Consider the following 19,264-nt stretch of genomic DNA (forward strand, 5'->3'; position numbering starts at 1 on the left):
CCCTGGACTACATGAGATTGATTCAGTCTAGGGGAGTAACAGAGCCAGGCAGTGGTGGTACACACCTTTAATCCCAGTACTTGGGAGTCACAGGCCTTTAGTCCCAGCACTTGAGATCTCATGTCTTTGCTACCAGTATTTGGGAAGCACACACCTTTAATCCCAGCACTAGGAAGGAAGTGATATGGCTAGGGGTCGAAAGGCATATAAGGTGTGAGGAGACAGGAACTAAGCTTTTCAGCTGAGGACTCAGAGGCTTTCAGTCAGAGGGTTCGTGGAGATAGGATCTCACCTTCCATTTGGCTTGAGAATTTTGGTAGTGGTGTGAGGTTTCTCTAGTGGCTTGTTCCTTTGTCTCTCTGATCTTTCAGCATTTACTCTAATATATGACTCCGGGTTTTTATTATAAGACCATTTAGGATTCATGCAACAGCTGGGCTTGCCTTGCATACTCCACTCCAAGAAGAAATCAGCCATCTAGCACTTAGATTGAAGAAATAATAAATACTTCAGCCACAAGATTCTCTCTCTCCCTCTCCCTCTTCCTTCCCAGTCTATCTTTTCTCTATATGTATAACTATGCATAGCTGTGGCATTCTTGGATGTTACTAGCTGATGGAGAAAAAGATATGGCTAAGACAGTTACTTAGAGAACATCATGGGTATCCCAACATCTCATTCCTATTTGCTCAGAATTATTTCAGCCTTAAACTTTAAGTCCCATATCCTAAGATCATACTCATCTGGCAAGACAGTTAATTGCGATATTTCTGCATGAACTAGAACCTTTTGTTTGGGTGAGGTGGTAGTGGGGATTGAACCCAGGGCCTTGCACATGCTAAGCAAGCTTTCTTCCACTGCACTAGATTCTCAGACCTCTTTTTTATTTAAAGGTTTGGTCTGGTTAAGTTACCCAGGCTGGCCTTGAACTCATTCTATAGCCAAGCAGGCCCCAAATTTGTGATCCTTTTGCCTCCACCTGCCAAATAGCTGAGATTACAGGTGTGTACTACTAGACCTATCTAGACATGATGAGAGCATCTACCCAATATCCCAAGAGAGTGTGACCAGAGGAGGACAGGGTAAGTCCTCCTAACACCCTGGTACTGCTCAGGTCCCCTATGAAGACTCACCTTGATGAGGAAAATTTTCCCAGAGATACATAATACTGCCCATCATCTTAGTACTGAAGGATGTACCTGGGTCCTTCCACGCAATTAACATCAATGGAGAAGTCAGATACATAATTTTATAAGTCCTAAAAATCAACATCAACTGAAAGAAACATGAAGCCATCTTATGTTGATCCTATTTTATGGATAAGGAAATAAATTAGTGAGAAGAGGAAGGGACAGGGAGACAGTAACAGAGCTGAACCTGGAGACTAAAGAAGAAACAGATGTGTTCCTACCCTAAAATTCTCCCTATCTTAGTACAGCTCATCTAACTCAGATGAGCTATTTCCCTCTTAAACCCCTTTGAGCATCACTTAGGAAGATTGTGAGGACAGCCACACTTTGGGTTAGGAGTGACTAAGGGAGTTATTGGGAGCACTTATGGCATGAAGTGGGTTCTCACAACATGGGTGAGAACTGAGAAGCAGGAGCTGTGTTGGAAGTGGGAGCAAATGTGTGTAAAGACTTGGAAGTGACATCATCCAAGTCTGAGGAACACCTATCTTTACCCACAGTGACAGAAAGAGTGTCTTCATTCCTAACCCACTTCCTGTGACCAATCACTGGTGCTCCGTCCTGGACAGCAGAATCGATTCCAGGTACGACGAAGGGCTTCCTTGACCTCCTTGTTTCTAAGGCTGTAGATGAGTGGGTTGAGAGCTGGAATGACGAGAGTGTAGAACACAGATGCCATTTTGTCAGTGTCCAGGGCATAGCTGGAGCTGGGACGCAGGTACATGAAAATAAGGGTCCCATACAGTATGGCCACAGCTGTGAGGTGAGAGCCACATGTGGAAGCTGCCCGCCGACGGCCCTCAGCTGACTGCATGCGGATCACAGCCCCAGCAATGAATCCATAAGACACAGCAATAGCCAGTACCGTGGCTGTCTGGATAAAGCCACAGACAGCAAAAAGGAGGAGTTCGTTGAGACTGGTGTCATTGCAGGAGATGGCCAGCAGTGGAGGAATATCACAGAAGAAGCTGTTGACCTCCAGTGAGCTGCAGAAGCTCAGACGGAAGGTGAAGGTTGTATGTACAAAGGCACTCACTGCTCCACCCAGGCCTGATGCCCCTAGTAATGCCAGACATAGACGGGGTGACATAACTGTGGTATAGAGAAGAGGGTTCCCAATGGCCACATAGCGATCGTAGGCCATGACTGCTAACAGGCAGCACTCAGCATCAGCCAGCCCTGCAAAGACAAACATCTGGAGGGCACAGGCTACATAAGGGATGGTAGCATGGGACAGTAGGAGGTCAACTAGCATCTTGGGGCCGATGGCAGAGGAATAGAAAGCATCTAGCAGGGAGAGGTTGGCCAGGAAGAAGTACATGGGTGTGTGGAGCCTGGCATCCACACGAATGAGTAGCACCATGCCCACATTTCCCAGCAGGCTGATGAAGTAGATGGGCAGGAATATCAGGAAGAGGGTCACACGCAGGTCCCAACGATTTGTGATCCCCAAGAGGATGAATTCATCTGGTGTAACTCTGGACCATGTGAAGTTCTCTGAGCTTATCCTGCTGGGTAGAGACTGAGAGTAGGGAAAGCAAGAGGGGGATGAGAGAAAGGCTATGTCTATCATAGAAGAGGAAGAATTGCATCCCAGGTTCTAGTCTTACTGGACAAAATTGCTCATGTAGCCTTTGACAAACTGCATAACCATAATACCCCATTCCAAACTCTGAGAAGTCACTGCAGCTCCATCTCCTTGAAGGCAGAAGTCCTTCTGACTTCTCTGTCCTCAGCACTGATAACACTGCCTGGCATGTAGCAAGTGTCAATACTTGTAAAATGTGTGGTGGTGAATGGGGTGAAATATAGTATAGAGGGATTGAAAATGTCATGACTCTATGTGCATTTTCTTCTCTAGTTCCCAGGGAGGAAAGCAGGCATGAGAATGGGCAGAAACTGTCTCCTATTATGGCCTTTAAGTGTAGTGGTGTTTGCTCTGCCTATGATCTTGGGCTATAGGGCCCGAGGGAGGAGGTGCTGCTTGCTGTTGTATGTGACCCCTTAAAAGGAAAGGGAGAAAGGTCACAAGCCCCATCTCCCTGCTGCCTGCTGCCTGGTCTGATTAAACTGCCAGGTAGATTCGCTTCTGGTCAGACCAGAGGATGACTTCAGCTGTCTATTCTGTTCTGTATTCTTGAGTGTATTTCCTCAATTTACCCTAATAAATTTTCCTAATACTCCTTAACCAGACTCTTGTGGATTTATTGCAATATTTAAGGTTTGTGGAGAGGAATTCTTTCCATTAGGAGTGGACAGGTGTCTTGGGAAGACAATGAGGTATGGAAGGGACGAGGGTGGAACTGTTGGCTCTTTACTTTCCCGAGACTTATTTTTTTTTCTCTGTTTAATGAGGGGAAGTGGCAAGGACTGAGTAAGATAATGTGTGTGAAGCATCTCACACAGGTCCTGGAACAGAACAAGCTTTTATTGAAAGTTTCAGTGAACAGAATCAAATTCATCGGCTCAATACAGGAATGAAACAGATTTAAGGTAAGCAAAAATAGTGAATTTCCCCCAGGGCAATGTTGCTTCATACACCTGTGTCTTTTCATTTAATTCCTTTTTTTAGGACCCTTGGACTCACTTCTTTGTGTATCTCCAGTGTGAAGACCTTTATGATTTACCCAAAGGAAACTGAACATCTCCTCATCTGTGCCTGCTGCAGCATATATCCACCTTAATATGTCACCCATCTATCTATCTATCTATCTATCTATCTATCTATCTATCTATCTATCTATCTATCTATCTATCTATCATCTATCTATCTATCTATCATCTATCTATCTATCTATCTATCTATCTATCATCTATCTATCATCTATCTATCTGTTTATCTATCAATCTATCTATCATCTATCTATCATCTATTTATCTATCTATCTATCATCTATCTATCTATCTATCTATCTATCTATCTATCATCTATTATTTTGAGATAAGATCTTTCTACACATCCCTGGCTGTGCTAGAACTCACTATGTAGCCAGGCTGACCTTGATCTCACATGGATCTGCTTGTCACTGCCTTCCGAGTGCTGGGATTAAAGGTGTACACCACCACATGTGGCCTAAAATATTTTTAAATTAAAGTAACTTTTAGATTTATTTTATTTGTAATTGCATATATATAAATATATATATATATATATATATATATATATATATATATATATGTGTGTGTGTGTGTGTGTGTGTGTGTGTGTGTGTGTATGGGTATGTGCATGTGTGTGTGTGCCCAAAAGGGCTAGAGGCATCAGATTTCCTGGAACCTGAAATGGGTGCTGGGAATTGAACTCAGGTCCACCGGAAGAGCAGTGCATGCTCTTAATGGCTGAACCATCTCTCAAGCCTCTGCTAAATTTTTAATATTTATTTTTATTTTATGTACATTAGTGTTTTTCTTGCATGTATGCCTGTGAGGGTGTTGGATTCCCTGGAATTGGAGTTATAGACAGGTGTGAGCTGCCATGTGGGTGCTGGGAATTGAATTCAGGTCCTCTGGAAGAGCAACCAGTGCTCTTAACTGCTGAATCATCTCTCTCCTACTAAAATTTTTAAATGGGTAAATAACTGAGTACATTAAGGGATGGAATGTGATGCTATAGTCTACACATATGTATTAGAAAGGCTTAGTCAACAACGGAACATAAAAGAAGGCCCAGAGATACACCCTAGACACTTAATTTTTGACAAAGGTATGAAAAATATGCACTGGAAAAAGACAGTCTTATCACCAATGGTGCTGACAATACTAGATCCACCTGTGTAACCATGTAAGAGTGAAATTATATCCCTCTCTCTCACTCTGCAGGAAATCAATTAAAAGTAGATCAGAGTCCTTCATCTAAAACCAGAAACGCTGAAACTACTAAAGGAACACCCTAGGAAAACACTCTAGGACACAGGTATGGCCAACAAATTTCTGAATCTAAATACAGTAGCACAGGAACCAGACCTGAGAACTGACAGATAAGGTCACATGAAATTAAAAACCTTCTCCACAGCAAAATAACTTAACAGAATGGAGAGGCAGACTACAGAATGGGAGAAACTCTTCACCAGCTACACTTCAGACAAGTGTCAATATCTAAGATATATAAAGAACTGTAAAACTAGGGTGTGGAGAGAGGGCTCAGTGGGTCAGAGCACTGGCTGATCTTCCAGAGGACCCAGGTTCAATTCCCAGCACTCACATGGCAGCTCACACTGTTAAAAACTCCAGTTCCAGGGGATCCAAGGCCCTCTTCTAATCTTTAGGGACACCAAGTACTCATGTGATGCACAGACACATGCCAGCAAAACACCCATATAAATAAAATAAGAGAAAATAAAGAGGGACTTGATGGGACAAAGGAGTGAGAAGTATATAAGAGAGCAATGGGAGATGACTACGATCAAAATATCATTATATCCATGTCTGAAATTACCAAATATAAATAAAAATTATTAAAAAATAATTATGGGTGGTGGTGGTGGTGCACTACTTTAATCCCAGCATTTGGGAGGCAGAGGCAGGCAGATCTCTGTGAGTTCAAGGCCAGCCTGATCTTCAGAGCAAGCTTCAGGATAGCCAGGGCCACACAGAGAAATTCTGTCTCAACAAAACAAAAATAAAACAAACAAACAAACAAACAAGCAAAGAACAGAAAAATTAAACATCAAGAAAAAAATCGAAACCAACAAATTATCTATCAGTAAATGGGCCAGTGATCTGAACAGACAGTTCAGAAAATAAGGTATACAAATTGACATCAAACACTTAAACACACTTTCAATATCTAGCATAAAAGAAATGCAAACTAAAATGACTTGGAGATTTCATCTCACTCTAGTCAGAATGGCCACTACTAACAAAATAAAGATAAATGTTGGCAAGATGCAGGAAAGAGAACCCCTTAACCACTGTTGGTGGGAGTACAAACTAGTGCAGCCGTTATGGAAAGCAGTGTGAAGCTTCTCAAAAAACTAAAACATAACTACTACCATAATCAGTGGTACCATTCCTGGAAACTCAAAGGACTCAATATCCTATTCTAGAAATATTTGTGAGGTAGGAGATTAGGCAACGAGAGGAGGAGGCTACCATAGCTGAAAGACTGGAAGCCCTTCAGTGTACCTAAGTGTCCTTCAGCCAAGGGCACACGTTCTGAAAGGCTGGAGTCTGTATGAATTTGGAAGAGGTGGTACCTTGTTGATGCCCGTGAGTCACTGCAGAGCTCACTTCAGACCTTTCCCCCACTTTTTTGCTCTCTGGGCGCCAGGCCACAGGTGAGATATTGCTCCTTTGTATCTGCCCCTTAAACTATCCCCTTTCTTATAACTATCCATATGTCTCTGTACAGTGCAGTGTAAACACAAGAACATGGAAGCCCCAGCTTCTGCCCTCTAGACTCAGATCCACACCTGCTACGCTTGCACATCCGTGTTCATTGCTGATATTTTTACAATAGCTTAGATGTGGAATCCATCTTAGATACCCATCAAACAGATGAATGGATAATGAAAAATGTAACTGATAACGTTTTTTTTTCAGCCATGAAGAAAAATGACATTCTGTCACTTGCAGGAAAATGTAAGAAACTGTAGATATTACGTTTAGCAAAATAGCAATGAGACTCCAACCCCATCTAGATATACATGTTGTCATGAATGAAGCCAACTGCTGACGGCCAACCCCTTGTACGTTTTGGTCTTTCCACATGAAAACCAAACATCACTCACCTTTACAAAGTGAGGGGAAGATTTGCTTTGGACATCTCTCCATTTCTCCATCTGTAAGATGGGGAAAATATTAGCAGAACTTTGAAGTTGATTTTTTTTTGCCCCCTGAAACTCCTGTGCCCCATGTAACTTCTTAGTTTTAGGAAGAACAGGATGATTACTACTAACACTTAGCAAAACATAATTCATTCTTCTCAGGAAATGAGGAGCACACCTTGAGCAAGGTTCATGAGGGATCCACTTTAGCTGAAGAAAGGCTTTGCCTTCATGTGTCTGCCTCTACCTCTCTCAGCATTCACTGAAAACAGCCTGGCTGTCTGGATCAATGTTCATTGGATTCTAGCTTGCCCTTCTCTTCCTGATACTCCTTAAGGATTTTCTTTAGCTGAGGTGGATGTGGGTGGCACAGCAGGCATTCTAATCTAGCTTCTGCTGTAACAGCCTCAAGCCATTTCCTTCTTTGTTTAGGACAATCTTAGCTGGAAAGTAAGAACATTGTATTCGAAAGAAGAGAAAGGACTAAGATGTATAGCTACAAGGAGGACAGAATTGGGGTATGAACTACAGCCTCCTTGTCTACCCCTCAATACTGTCTCTCTGTGTCTTTCTTTAGTCTCTCATCTTCAGATTGAGTACTTTGTTTTAGGTTAGAGGTTCTACCTCTTCTCTATGGTCTGGTGTCATTAGGATTTAGGTTGGAACTTTGTGAAAAACTGATTGCTACAGACAGTGCTCAAAGGTTCTCAACAATTGTTCTAGAGTGAGGCTCAGAAATCTGTAGCTGAAAAACTGAAAGTACTGGTCCTGATACAGAGCTGACTTGGACCTCCCTGCCAGCTCTCCTCAGTTATGAACATGCACAAGGGCCAAATGGAGGTCTCATTGAATGCAGTGTCTACCTCAGAAAGTCTGTGACCTGAGATTCTGCATTTCCAACAAAGTTGCAGAGGATGCTGCTGCTGCTGCTGCTGGCTTGGGCACTGTAGAAACCCCAGTGATAAGGGGTCACACCTCAGAACTCTTGTTTTCTTGGAGGGATCTTTGAACTCTTTCCTGCAAGCTCCCTTCTTTCTGTGAAACTCCCATATCCAGACCCCAGAGGACTCACAAATGCATTTAAATCTGGAGAGGGCAAAATGACTGGCGTTTCTCAATATGTATCATGTCCTTTCCTTAATTCGAACATTTTATTCTTTCCCAGCATACAGACATTTAGTGTGTCTTGTCCCAGACAGCACGGATGGCTAGTGGCTATAGGTTTGGGAACATACCAAGAAGCAGAGGTGTGCAGAGAGCTTTTGTAGTGGAGACACTTCAGCCCAGCCTTTGAGGCAACAATGACAGAGGAAGGTAACAGGGTTGTGTCCCACCCAAGGAGTAGGAACAAGGGGCCTTAAAATCTTCCTGCTCTGAGGGAGTGACCTATTTCTGTTTTCTTCTGCTTTCTCCTTTCCACACCACGGTCTCAGAGTCTTTAGAGACCCTCAGTCTCCATATCTTTGGGAATTCTGTGATAGCTGGTGGCTGGGGAATGCTAGGGATGACTCACTCTGTTTGACTTCTGGGGATATTGTAAAAGTTTGGTTGAGGGAGTCCCCAGGCTTTGATTGGGTCCCCTTGGTTCACTTTTACACATCTATACAATAATACAAACATGTATTTTAATGTGTTATTAACAATTACTATTATTTATTATGCTTTAAATTTTTTGATTCCTTCTACACAAACTCATTTTTGTAGTTCTAATAAATTACATTGTTATTCATATTTGTAATGCCTACCACATCCTTGTCTGCTTTTTACATCCATTCTTTTTGTTACAGAGCAAGCTCTGAGGCAGAGTTACTCCTTCCCTCTACATATCTGTTCAGAGACAGGATATTTCTGTGTGTCCCATTCTGACTGGAGTGAGATGGAATCTCAAGGTAGTTTTAATTTAAATTTTCCTAATGGCTAAGCATACTGAGCATCTTTCATACTCGCACTTCTTCTTAGAACTATCTATTTAGTTTACTTGTTTATCTATTAGTTGGATGATTTTTCAGCATTGAATTTGTTGATTTCTTTAGAGATTCTAGATATTGGAGTTTGGGTTGGATGTAGAGTTTGACAAGATTTTTCTTCCATCATATAGGTATTTCTTCACTCTGCTGGTTGTTTCATTTGCTGGGGAGAAACTGTTAATGTCAAACCTCATTTGTTGACTCTTGCTGTTATTTCAAGGATCACTGGGGTGTTTTCAGAAAGTGCTTGCTCAGCCCTGTATTTGAAGTGTTTTTTACTGTCTTTTGCTTTAGCAGTTTTAGACTTCAGCACTTATGACAAGGTCTTTAATCCATTTTGAATTGAATTTTGTACAGAATGAGAGGTAGGTACTAGGTATTCATTTTTCCCAGCACCAACTGTTGAGAAGGCCTAAGTTTTTTTGACACCTTGGTTAAAAGTCAGGTGGCTTTGGCTATGTGGGTTTATTTCTTGGTTCTTTATTATATTCTGTTGGTCTATGTAAATATTTTTGTGCCAGTACCATGCTGTTTTTCTAACTATGACCCTAGAATATAATTTAAAATCAGCTATTGTGGCACTTCCAGAATCTTTTTCTCTCTGCTATTTGGAATGTTTTATGTGTCTATATGAATTTTAAGAGTTTCCTCCTGGTTGTCATTGAAATTTTGATGGAAATTGTATTGAGTTGGTGATTGCTTTTGGTAAAGTAGCCATTTCACAGTACTGCTTCTGCTTGTCTTTCTGTATTCTCACCACTGTCTGTTTTAATTTCCTCCTCCAGCATTCTGAAGTTCCCACTGTGGAGGCCTCTCACTCCCTTTGTTAGCCATGGTCTGAGGTATTTAGTTAGTTATTCTGAAGCTATTATGAATGGATCTTTAAAATTGAATTCTTTCTCAGAAAGTTCATTATTCATATATAGAAAAGCTACCACTTTTATATCTTAATTTTGTATTCTTCTATTTTAATAAAATGTTTAACACATCTAAGAATTTTCTTTTTGGTGTAAAGTCTTTAGTCTTTATTGACATCAGTATATGGTAATAATTTAACCTTTTGAAACTCCTTTTATTTCTTTTTCTTTGTTTATTGCTTACCAAAAATTCAAATATTACATAGACGACAGTAGAAAGAATCCTTTCCTGATTTTAGATGAAATAATTTGAATTTTTCCCATTAGTATAATGTTGGTTATAATCTTGCCATATATAGCCTTTATTTTTATTTTTTATTTTTTTCATTTTTCTTTATTAAGAAATTTTCTACTCACTCCACATACTATCCACAACCCCCCTCCTCCCTACTCCCACCCCCAGCCCTATTTCTCAAGCTACCCTGCAACCCCACATTCCCCAAATTGAGGTCTCCCATGGGGAGTCAGCAGAGCCCAGCACACTGAGCCTAGGCAGGTCCAAGCCCCTTCCCACTGCACCAAGACTGTGCAAAGTGTCACACCACAGGCACCGGATTCCAGAAGCCTGCCCATAGACCAGGGACAGATCCGATCCTCCTGCCTTGGTGCCCCCCAAACAGTTTGAGCCAAACAACCATCTTCCATATCCAGAGGGCCTAGTCCAGTCCCATGGGGGCTCCACAGCCACTAGTCCACAGTTCATGGGCTTCAACTAGTGTGGCCGGTCATCTCTGCATGTCCTCCCATCATGATCTTGATGTCCCTCACCTGCAGTATCTCTCCTCTCTCTCATCAATTGGATTCCTGGAGCTCAGTCTGGTGCCTGGCTGTGGATCTCTGTATCTGCCTCCATCTGTCACTGGACAAAGGCTCTATGATGACAGCTAGGTTATTTGCTAGGCTGGTCACCAGAGTAGACTGGTCCAGGCACTCTCTGGACCACTGCCAGCAGACCAAGATGGGGTCAACCTTGTGGATTCCTGAGAGCCTCCCCAGCACCCTGTCTCTTCCTATTCCCATGATGTCCTCATTTATCATGGTATCTTCCTCCCTGCCCTCCCACTCTGTCCCTGTTTCAGCTTGACCCTCCCATTTCCCTATGTTCTCATCCCCCACACCTCTCCCTCTGCCACCCCCCAACCCAGTTCACTCATGTAGATCTCATCCACTTCACAGGATCATCCATGTGTCCCTCCTATGATCTTTTCCTGTTAGCTAGCATCTCTGGAGTTGTGGGTTTTAGTCTGGCCATCCCTTCCCTCCCTTTTGGTATCCACTTATGAGTGAGTACATACTATGTTTGTCATTCTGAATCTGGGTTACCTCACTCAAGATATTATCTGGATCCATCCATTTGCCTGCAAACCTCATGATATCATTGTTTTTTACTGCTGAGTAGTACTCCATGGTGTATATGTGCCACACTTTCTTTATCCATTCTTCAGCTGAGGGGCATCTAGGTTGTTTCCAGGTTCTTGCTATTACAAATAATGCTGATATGAACGTACTTGAGCATGTGTCCTTGTGGTAAGATTGAGCATTCCTTGGGTATATGCCTAAGAGTGGTATAACTTGGTCTTGAGGAAGACTTATTCCCAACTTTCTGAGAAACCACCATACTGATTTCCAGAGTGGCTGTACAAGTTTGCATTCCCACCAACAGTGGAGGAGTGTTCGCCTTGCTCCACATCCTCTTCAACCTAAGCTGTCTTCAGTGTTTTTGATCTTAGCCATTCTGACAGGTGTAAGATTGTATCTCAGAGTAGTTTTGATTTGCATTTCCCTGATGACTAAGGATGTTGAGCAATTCCTTAAATGTCTTTCAGCCATTTGAGATTCTTCTGTTGAGAATTCTCTGTTTAGTTCTAAAGCACATTTCTCAATTGAACTGTTGGTCGTTTTGATGTCTAATTTCTTGAGTTCCTTATATATCCTGGATATCAGTCCTCTGTCACATGTGGGGTTGGTGAAGATCTTTTCCCATTCTGTAGGCTGTTGTTTGGTCTTATTGACCATATCCTTTGCTCTACAAAAGTTCCTTAGTTTCAGGAGGTCCCATTTATTAATTGTTTCTCTTAGTGTCTGCGCTACTGGTGTTACATTTAGGAAGTGATCTCTGGTGCCAATGTGTTCCAGACTACTTCCTACTTTCTCTTCTATCAAGTTCAGTGTAACTGGATTTATGTTGAGGTCTTTAATCCACTTGGACTTGAGTTTTGTGCATGGCGACAGATATCGATCTATTTGCAATCTTCTGCATGTTGACATCCAGTTATGCCAGCACCATTTGTTGAAGATGCTTTCTTTTTTCCATGGTACAGTTTTAGCTTCTTTGTCAAAAATCATATGTTCATAGGTGTGTGAATTAATGTCAGGGTCTTCAATTCAATTCCATTGGTCCACATGTCGGTTTTTATGCCAGTAACAAGCTGTTTTTATTACTATAGCTCTATAGTAGAGCTTGAGATCAGGGATCATGATGCCTGCAGTGGTTGCTATATTATACAGGATTTTTTTAGCTATCTTAGGTTTTTTGTTTTTCCATATAAAGTTAAGTATTGTTCTTTCCATGTCTGGGAAGAATTGTGTTGGGATTTTGATGGGTATTGCATTGAATCTGTATATTGCTTTTGGTAAGATTGACATTTTTACTATGTTGATTCTACCTATCCATGAGCATGGGAGATCTTCCATTTTCTGATATCTTCTTTGATTTCTTTCTTCAGAGACTTAAAGTTCTTATCGTACACATCTTTCACTTGCTTAGTTAGAGTTAACCCAAGGTATTTTATATTATTTGTGGCTATTGTAAAGGGTGATGTTTCTCTGATTTCTTTCCCAGCCCCTTTTTAATTTGTATAGAGGAGGGATACTGATTTTTTTGAGTTAATCTTGTATCCTGCTACCTTACTGAAGGAGTTTATCAGCTGTAGGAGTTCCCTGGTAGAATTTTTGGGGTCACTTATGTATTCTATCATATCATCTGCAAATAATGAAAGTTTGACTTCTTCCTTTCCAATTTGTATCCCCTTGATCTCCTTTTGTTGTCTTATTGCTCTAGCTAGAACTTCAAGTATTATATTGAATAAGTATGGGGAGAGTGGACAGCCTTGTCTTGTTCCTGATTTTAGTGGAATCACTTTGAGTTTCTCTCCATTTAATTTGATGTTGGCTATCGGCTTGCTTTAAATTGCCTTTATTATGTTTAGGTATGTTCCTTGTATTCCTGATCTCTCTAGAACCTTTATTATGAAGGGCTGTTGGATTTTGTCAAAGGCTTTTTCAGCATCTAATGAGATGATCATGTGGTTTTTTTCTTTCAGTTTGTTTATATGGTGTATTACATTGACAGATTTTCATATGTTGAACCATCCTTTCATCCCTGGGATGAAGCCTACTTGGTCATGGTGAATAATTTTTTTTGATGTGTTCCTGGATTCGGTTAGCCAGTATTTTATTGAGTATTTTTGCATCAATGTTCATGAGGGAGGTTGGTATGTAATTCTCTTTCTTTGTTGCATCTTTGTGTGGTTTGGGTATCAGGGTAACTGTAGCCTCATAAAAAGAATTTGGTAATGTTCCTTCTGTTTCTATAATGTGAAACAATTTGAAGAGTATTGGTATTAGTTCTTCTTTGAAAATCTGGTAGAATTCTGTGCTGAAACCATCTGGTCTTGGGCTTTTTTTCGTTGGGAGACTTAATGACCATTTCAATTTCCTTAGGTGTTATTGGTCTATTTAAATAGTTTATCTGGTCTTGATTTAACTTAGGTATGGGGTACCTATCAAGAAAATTATTCATTTCTTTCAGATTTTCCAATTTTGTGGAGTACAGGTTTTTGAAGTATGACCTGATGATTCTCTGGATTTCCTCATTGTCTGTTGTTATGTCCCCCTTTACATTTCTGATTTTATTAATTTGGATGCTCTCTCTCTACTTTTTGGTTAATTTGGATAAGAGCTTATCTACCTTGTTGATTTTCTCAAAGAACCAACTCTTTGTTTCATTGATTCTTTGTATTGTTCTTTTTGTTTCTATTTTATTGATTTCAGCCCTCAGTTTGATTATTTCCTGGCGTCTGTTTCTCCTGAGTGAGTTTGCTTCTTCTTGTTCTAGAGCTTTCAGGTGTGCTGTTAAGTCACTGCTATGAGATTTCTCAAACTTCTTTATGTTGGCATTTAGAGTTATGAATTTTCTTCTTAGCACTGCTTTCATGGTGTCCCATAAGTTTGGGTATGTTGTACATTCGTTTTCATTGGATTCTAGGAAATCTTTAATTTCTTTCTTTCTTTCTTCCTTGACCCATTGGTGATTCAATTGGGCATTATTCAGTTTCCATGAGATTGTAGGCTTTCTGTAAGTTTTGTTGTTGTTGAAGTCTAACTTTAAGCCATGGTGGTCTGATAAGACACAGGAGGTTATTTCAATTTTTTTTGTATCTGTTGAGATTTGCTTTGTGATCAAGAATGTGGTCGATTTTGGAGAAGGTTCCATGGGGTGCTGAAAAGAAGGTATATTCTTTTGTGTTAGGGTGGAATATTCTGTAGATATCTATTTGAGTCATAATTTCTGTTAGTTCCCTTATTTCTCTGTTAAGTTTCTGTCTGGCAGACCTGTCCATTGGTGAGAGTGGGGGCATTGAAGTCTCCCACTACTAGAGTATGGGGTTTCATGTATGATTTAAGCTTTAGTAATGTTTCTTTTATGAATGTTGGTGCCCTTGTATTTGGGGCATAAATATTCAGAATTGAGACTTCATCTTGTCGGGTTTTCCCTGTGATAAATATGTAGTGTTCTTTCCGATCTCTTTCAATTGATTTTAGTTTGAAGTTTATTTTATTAGATATTAGGATAGCTACACCAGCTTGCTTCTTAAGTCCATTTGATTGGAATGTCTTTTCCCTGCCTTTTATTCTGAGGTGGTGTCTGTCTTTGAAGTTGAGGTCTGTTTCTTGCATGCAGCAAATGGATAGATTTTGTTTTTGTGTCTTTTTATTGGTGAATTGAGACCACTGATACTGATGGATGTTAATGACCAGTTATTGTTAATTCCTGTTATTTTTTGGTGGTAGTATTGTATGTTTCCCTTCTTTGGTATTTGTTGGTATGGGACTATCTATTGCCTGTATTTTCATGGCTGTATCTAACTTCCTTAGTTTGGATTTTTTCTTTGAATGCTTTCTGTAGGGCTGGATTTGTGGAGAGATATTGTTTAAATCTGGTTTTATCCTGGAATATTTTGTTTAGTCTGTCGATGTTGATTGAGAGTTTTGCTAGATATAATAGTCTGAGTTGGCATCCATGGTCTCTCAGTATCTGCATAACATCTGTCCAGGACCTTCTGGCTTTTAGAGTCTCCATTGAGAAGTCACTTGTTATTCTTATGGGTCTGCCTTTATATGTTAGTTGGCCTTTTTCCTTTGCAACTCTTAATATTTTTTTCTTTATTTTGTATGTTTGTGGTTTGATTATTATGTGGCAAGGAGACCTTTTTTTTTTGGATCTAGTCTATTTGGTGTTCTGTAACCTTCTTGTATTTTTGTAGGCATTTCCTTCTTTAGGTTGGGAAAGTTTTCTTCTATGATTTTGTTGAATATATTTTCTGTGCCTTTGAGTTGGTATTCTTCTCCTTCTTCTATCCCTATTATTCTTAGGTTTGGTCTTTTCATGGTGTCCCAAATTTCCTGGACATTTTGGGTCATGACTTTGTTGGTTTTAGTGTTTTCTTTGACTGATGAATCTATTTCTTCTACCATATCTTCAACACCAGAGATCTACTCTTCCATTTCTTGCATTCTGTTGGTTATACTTGCATCTGTAGTTCCTGTTTGTTTACTCAGATCTTCCACTTCTAGCATTACCTCAGTTTGTGTCTTCTTTATTGACGCCATTTCAGTTTTGAAATCTTCAACTGTTTCCCTCACTTGTTTAATTGCTTTCTCTTGGCTTTCAAGGGATTTACTGATTTCTTACCATTTTTTGTTTGACTTTTCTTCGATTTCTTTAAGGGAATTTTTCATTTCCTCTTTTAAAATCTCTAATATCTTCTTAAAGTCATTTTTATGGTAGATTTCTTCTGTTTCTTCTGTGTTCATATGTTCAGGTCTTGCTGATGTAGGTTCTGATGGAGCCATGTTGGTTTTTATGTTGTTAATTGTATTTTTGCACTGGTACCTACCCATCTCTTTCTCACTTGGTTCAAGCAGTGTCTGTGTCTGAGGGAGCCTCTCTTGGTCTGATTGATATTCTTGATCCAGTGGGAGCTCTTGGTCTAGTCAATGCTGATGGACTTTTTTCCTTAGGGAGCAGCTCTTAGTCCAACTGGCACTAGTGGGCTCTGTCTCAGGGAGTAGCTGCAGTCTTACTGTGTGGTAGATGGTGGTATTCTGACCTGTCTGCAGGATGTCTTCCTGCCAACTGGCCTTTTAGTTCAGTTGGGTGCTGGCAGGCTCTGTCTCAAGGAGCAGTTGCAGTCTTGGAGGTTGGGTGGAATTTGAGGGAGGTAGGACTTGGGTTACAGGGTCTGATGGGGGATGGTGGTGGTCTGTCCTGTGGGCAGGATGTCTGCCTGCCAACTGGCCTGAAACTGGAACTGCAATGGGTGGGGTTGTAGGGGTGCAGGGTTGTGCCCCTGGGCCCAAAGCCTAGGGACTGGGGTGTTTAGGTATGAGGATAAAGACTCACCTCTTAGTCTAGTTGGGTGCTAGCAGGCTCTGTCTCAGGGAACAGTTGCAAGTCTCAGAGGGTGAGTGGGCATATATAGCCTTTATTATACTGAAGTATGTTTCTTTCATTGTTAGGCTTTTCTACATACAGGAATGTTGAATATTGCCAAAGGCCTTTTGGCATCTACTAAGATGATCATGTGATTTCTGTCCTGGAATTTATTTATGTGCTTTATTACATTTATTGATTTGCGTATTATCTTAGTTAGGGTTTCTATTGCTGTAAAGAGACACAATGACCATAGCAACTCTCATAAAGGAAAATGTTTAATTGAAGTGGTGGCTTACAGTTTAGAGGTTCAGTCCATTATTATCATGTCGGGAAGCATGGCAGAAAGCAAGGCAGAAAGTAGGCAGATATGATGTTGGCTACATCTTGATCAGAAGGCAACAGGAAATGGACTGTGACATTAGATGGCATCTTGAATATAGGACACTTCAAAGCCTGCCTCCACAGTCACACACTTCCTCCAACAAGACCACACCTACTCCAACAAGGCCACACCTCTTAATAGTGCTATTCCTTTTGGGGCCATTTTCTTTCAAACCACTCCACATATGTTGAACTGTCTGTATATACCTAGAATGGAACCAAGTTGATCATAATGTATGATTCTAATCATGTCTAATTGATTATTAGCAAATACTTTACTATGGTTATTTGCATCTATATTTATCAGTTAAATTGGTCAATAAATTTTTTTATGTCTTTACTTGTTTTTTTTTGTAGCTGAGTAATACTGACTTCAATTAATGAGTTTGGTAGTGTCCCTTCCCTTTATGTTTTATGTAATATTTTGTTAAATAGTTTGGCTTTTAAAAACTTAGAGATGCATCAATAAATTACATATCTGAACCTGCCCTGATGATTTAATATTACTGCTCATAACTATAACCTTTCATATTATTTTGTGTTAGATCTTCTTTAATGGTTTAATAGGTTAAATCTATCTGGCTCTAGGATTTTACCAGTTCAGAAATTCTTTATTACTGCTTCAATCTCATTTCTCATTATAGACATGCATAAGTTTTTTATATCCTTTCAATTTTATCTTGGAACATTATATGAATCTAGGAAGTTATCAGTGTCTTATAAACACCAGTATAGGATTTCTAAATCAATCTATATCAATCCAGCATTGTATATGGCTTTTAAAGGAGTCCTGTGCACATGGGGGAGAGATTTAAAAGTCTTAATAATGAAAAAAAAGAGTCTTAATAATGAGACTGCAGGAAGAAATAAATTTCATAGGAATAGATGAACAAAGAGAAGCAAGAAAGAAATGAATCAAGATCAAATCAGTGGTATTCGATTCTAGGATGCTTTAATTTTTTTAAAAAATTTCTTTAATGACCCTATGATCATTCAAAAGTGTTTTTTTTTTTTAAATTTGGGCTGTGAATATAGCTTAGAGGGTGCTTAACTAGCATTCATGAGGACTCCAGCTTGATTCACAGAACTGCATAAACCAAGGGTGGTGGTACATATCTGTAATTTCAGCATTCAGGAGGAGGAGGCAGGAAGATCAGAAATTCAAGGTCACACTTAGCTACATTGAGAGTTCAAGGCATTCTGGGATAGAGACCCTGTCTCAAAATAAAAGAGTGTATTGTTTTCTCTTTGTATTTGTATAATTTATATAGTTTGCTTTGTTGATTTCTATTTTATTCCACAATTATTATAAAGGATACAAATAGTCACTTGATTTTTTTTTATATTGTCCAGACTTGTTTAATGGCCTAAAATGTGATTTATTTTAGAAAAAGTTCATTGAGCTACTAAGAAGACTATGGATTCCACAGCTGTTGGCTGGCATAGTCTATACATGTCTGCTAAGCTATCTGGTACAGTTTAACTCTGAAGTTTATTGTTGAATTTTGTCTAGATCATTTCTCTACTTATGAGACTTTAATATTTAAATCACCCACTGCTTATTGTACCTACACTTATCTGTCCATTTATATCCAAGTGTTTGTTTTATGAAATTGGGTGTGCCAACATTTGGCACACATATGTTTATAATTGTTATATCTGCTTCATAGATCATTCCCTTACTAGTATGTAGTAACATTCTTTATCTCTACTGAGTAATTTTGGCTTGAAGTCTACTTTATCAGATTTGAATATAGCTACTCATGTTTGTTTTAGACTTCCATTGCTTAGTATATTGACTTCCATTTTTATACTCTTAGTCTATGTCTTTGGAGTGAGTTATACTTCTTGCATACAACAAGCCACTATATCTTATTTTTATAAAGATTTTATTTTATTTTTAGTTATGTGCATGTTTGAGTGAATTTGTGTGTGGATGTGTGCATGTGAGTGCAAGTGCCCATGGAGGTCAGAGGTATAGAATCCCCATGAAGTTGGGGTTGCAGAAAGCTTTGAGCCACTCAAATGGATGATGGGAACTGAACTTAAGTCCTCTGCAAGAACAGTGCTCTTAATTACTGAGTCATATCTCAGCCCCTGGGACTTTTTTTTTTTTTTTTAAATTCAAAACAGTTAGTGTGCATCTTTTATCGGAGAATTAATACAAATTACATTTAAGATTATTATTGAGAGGCATCTTTTTGACTCCTGTAGTTTTGTTAGAAGAAAGGAAGAAAATAGTGCACTCACATTTGTGCCAAAGGGCAGTCTGCAAGCTTCTAAAACTCACACCACATTAAACATTGCAACTGAAGGAAGGAAGCTTCAG

At 39.7% G+C, this 19,264-nt stretch overlaps 1 protein-coding gene across 1 annotated transcript; it reads right to left on the bottom strand.

Moving 5' to 3' along the window:
* Positions 1 to 1,713: 1,713 nt before the first annotated feature.
* On the bottom strand, positions 1,714 to 2,763 carry LOC114688900 (olfactory receptor 5C1). The gene has a single exon (XM_028863375.1). It carries the CDS (start codon positions 2,761 to 2,763, stop codon positions 1,714 to 1,716), a length of 1,050 nt encoding a protein of 349 aa, XP_028719208.1.
* Between the last annotated feature and the right edge of the window lie 16,501 nt (positions 2,764 to 19,264).

Source organism: Peromyscus leucopus, chromosome 4, assembly GCF_004664715.2.
Source record: "Peromyscus leucopus breed LL Stock chromosome 4, UCI_PerLeu_2.1, whole genome shotgun sequence".
In the NCBI taxonomy this organism is placed as follows: domain Eukaryota; kingdom Metazoa; phylum Chordata; class Mammalia; order Rodentia; family Cricetidae; genus Peromyscus; species Peromyscus leucopus.

Coding starts and splice junctions, on each gene's coding strand:
- LOC114688900 (XM_028863375.1), bottom strand. CDS start 2,763: ATGATAGACATAGCCTTTCTCTCATCCCCCTCTTGCTTTCCCTACTCT.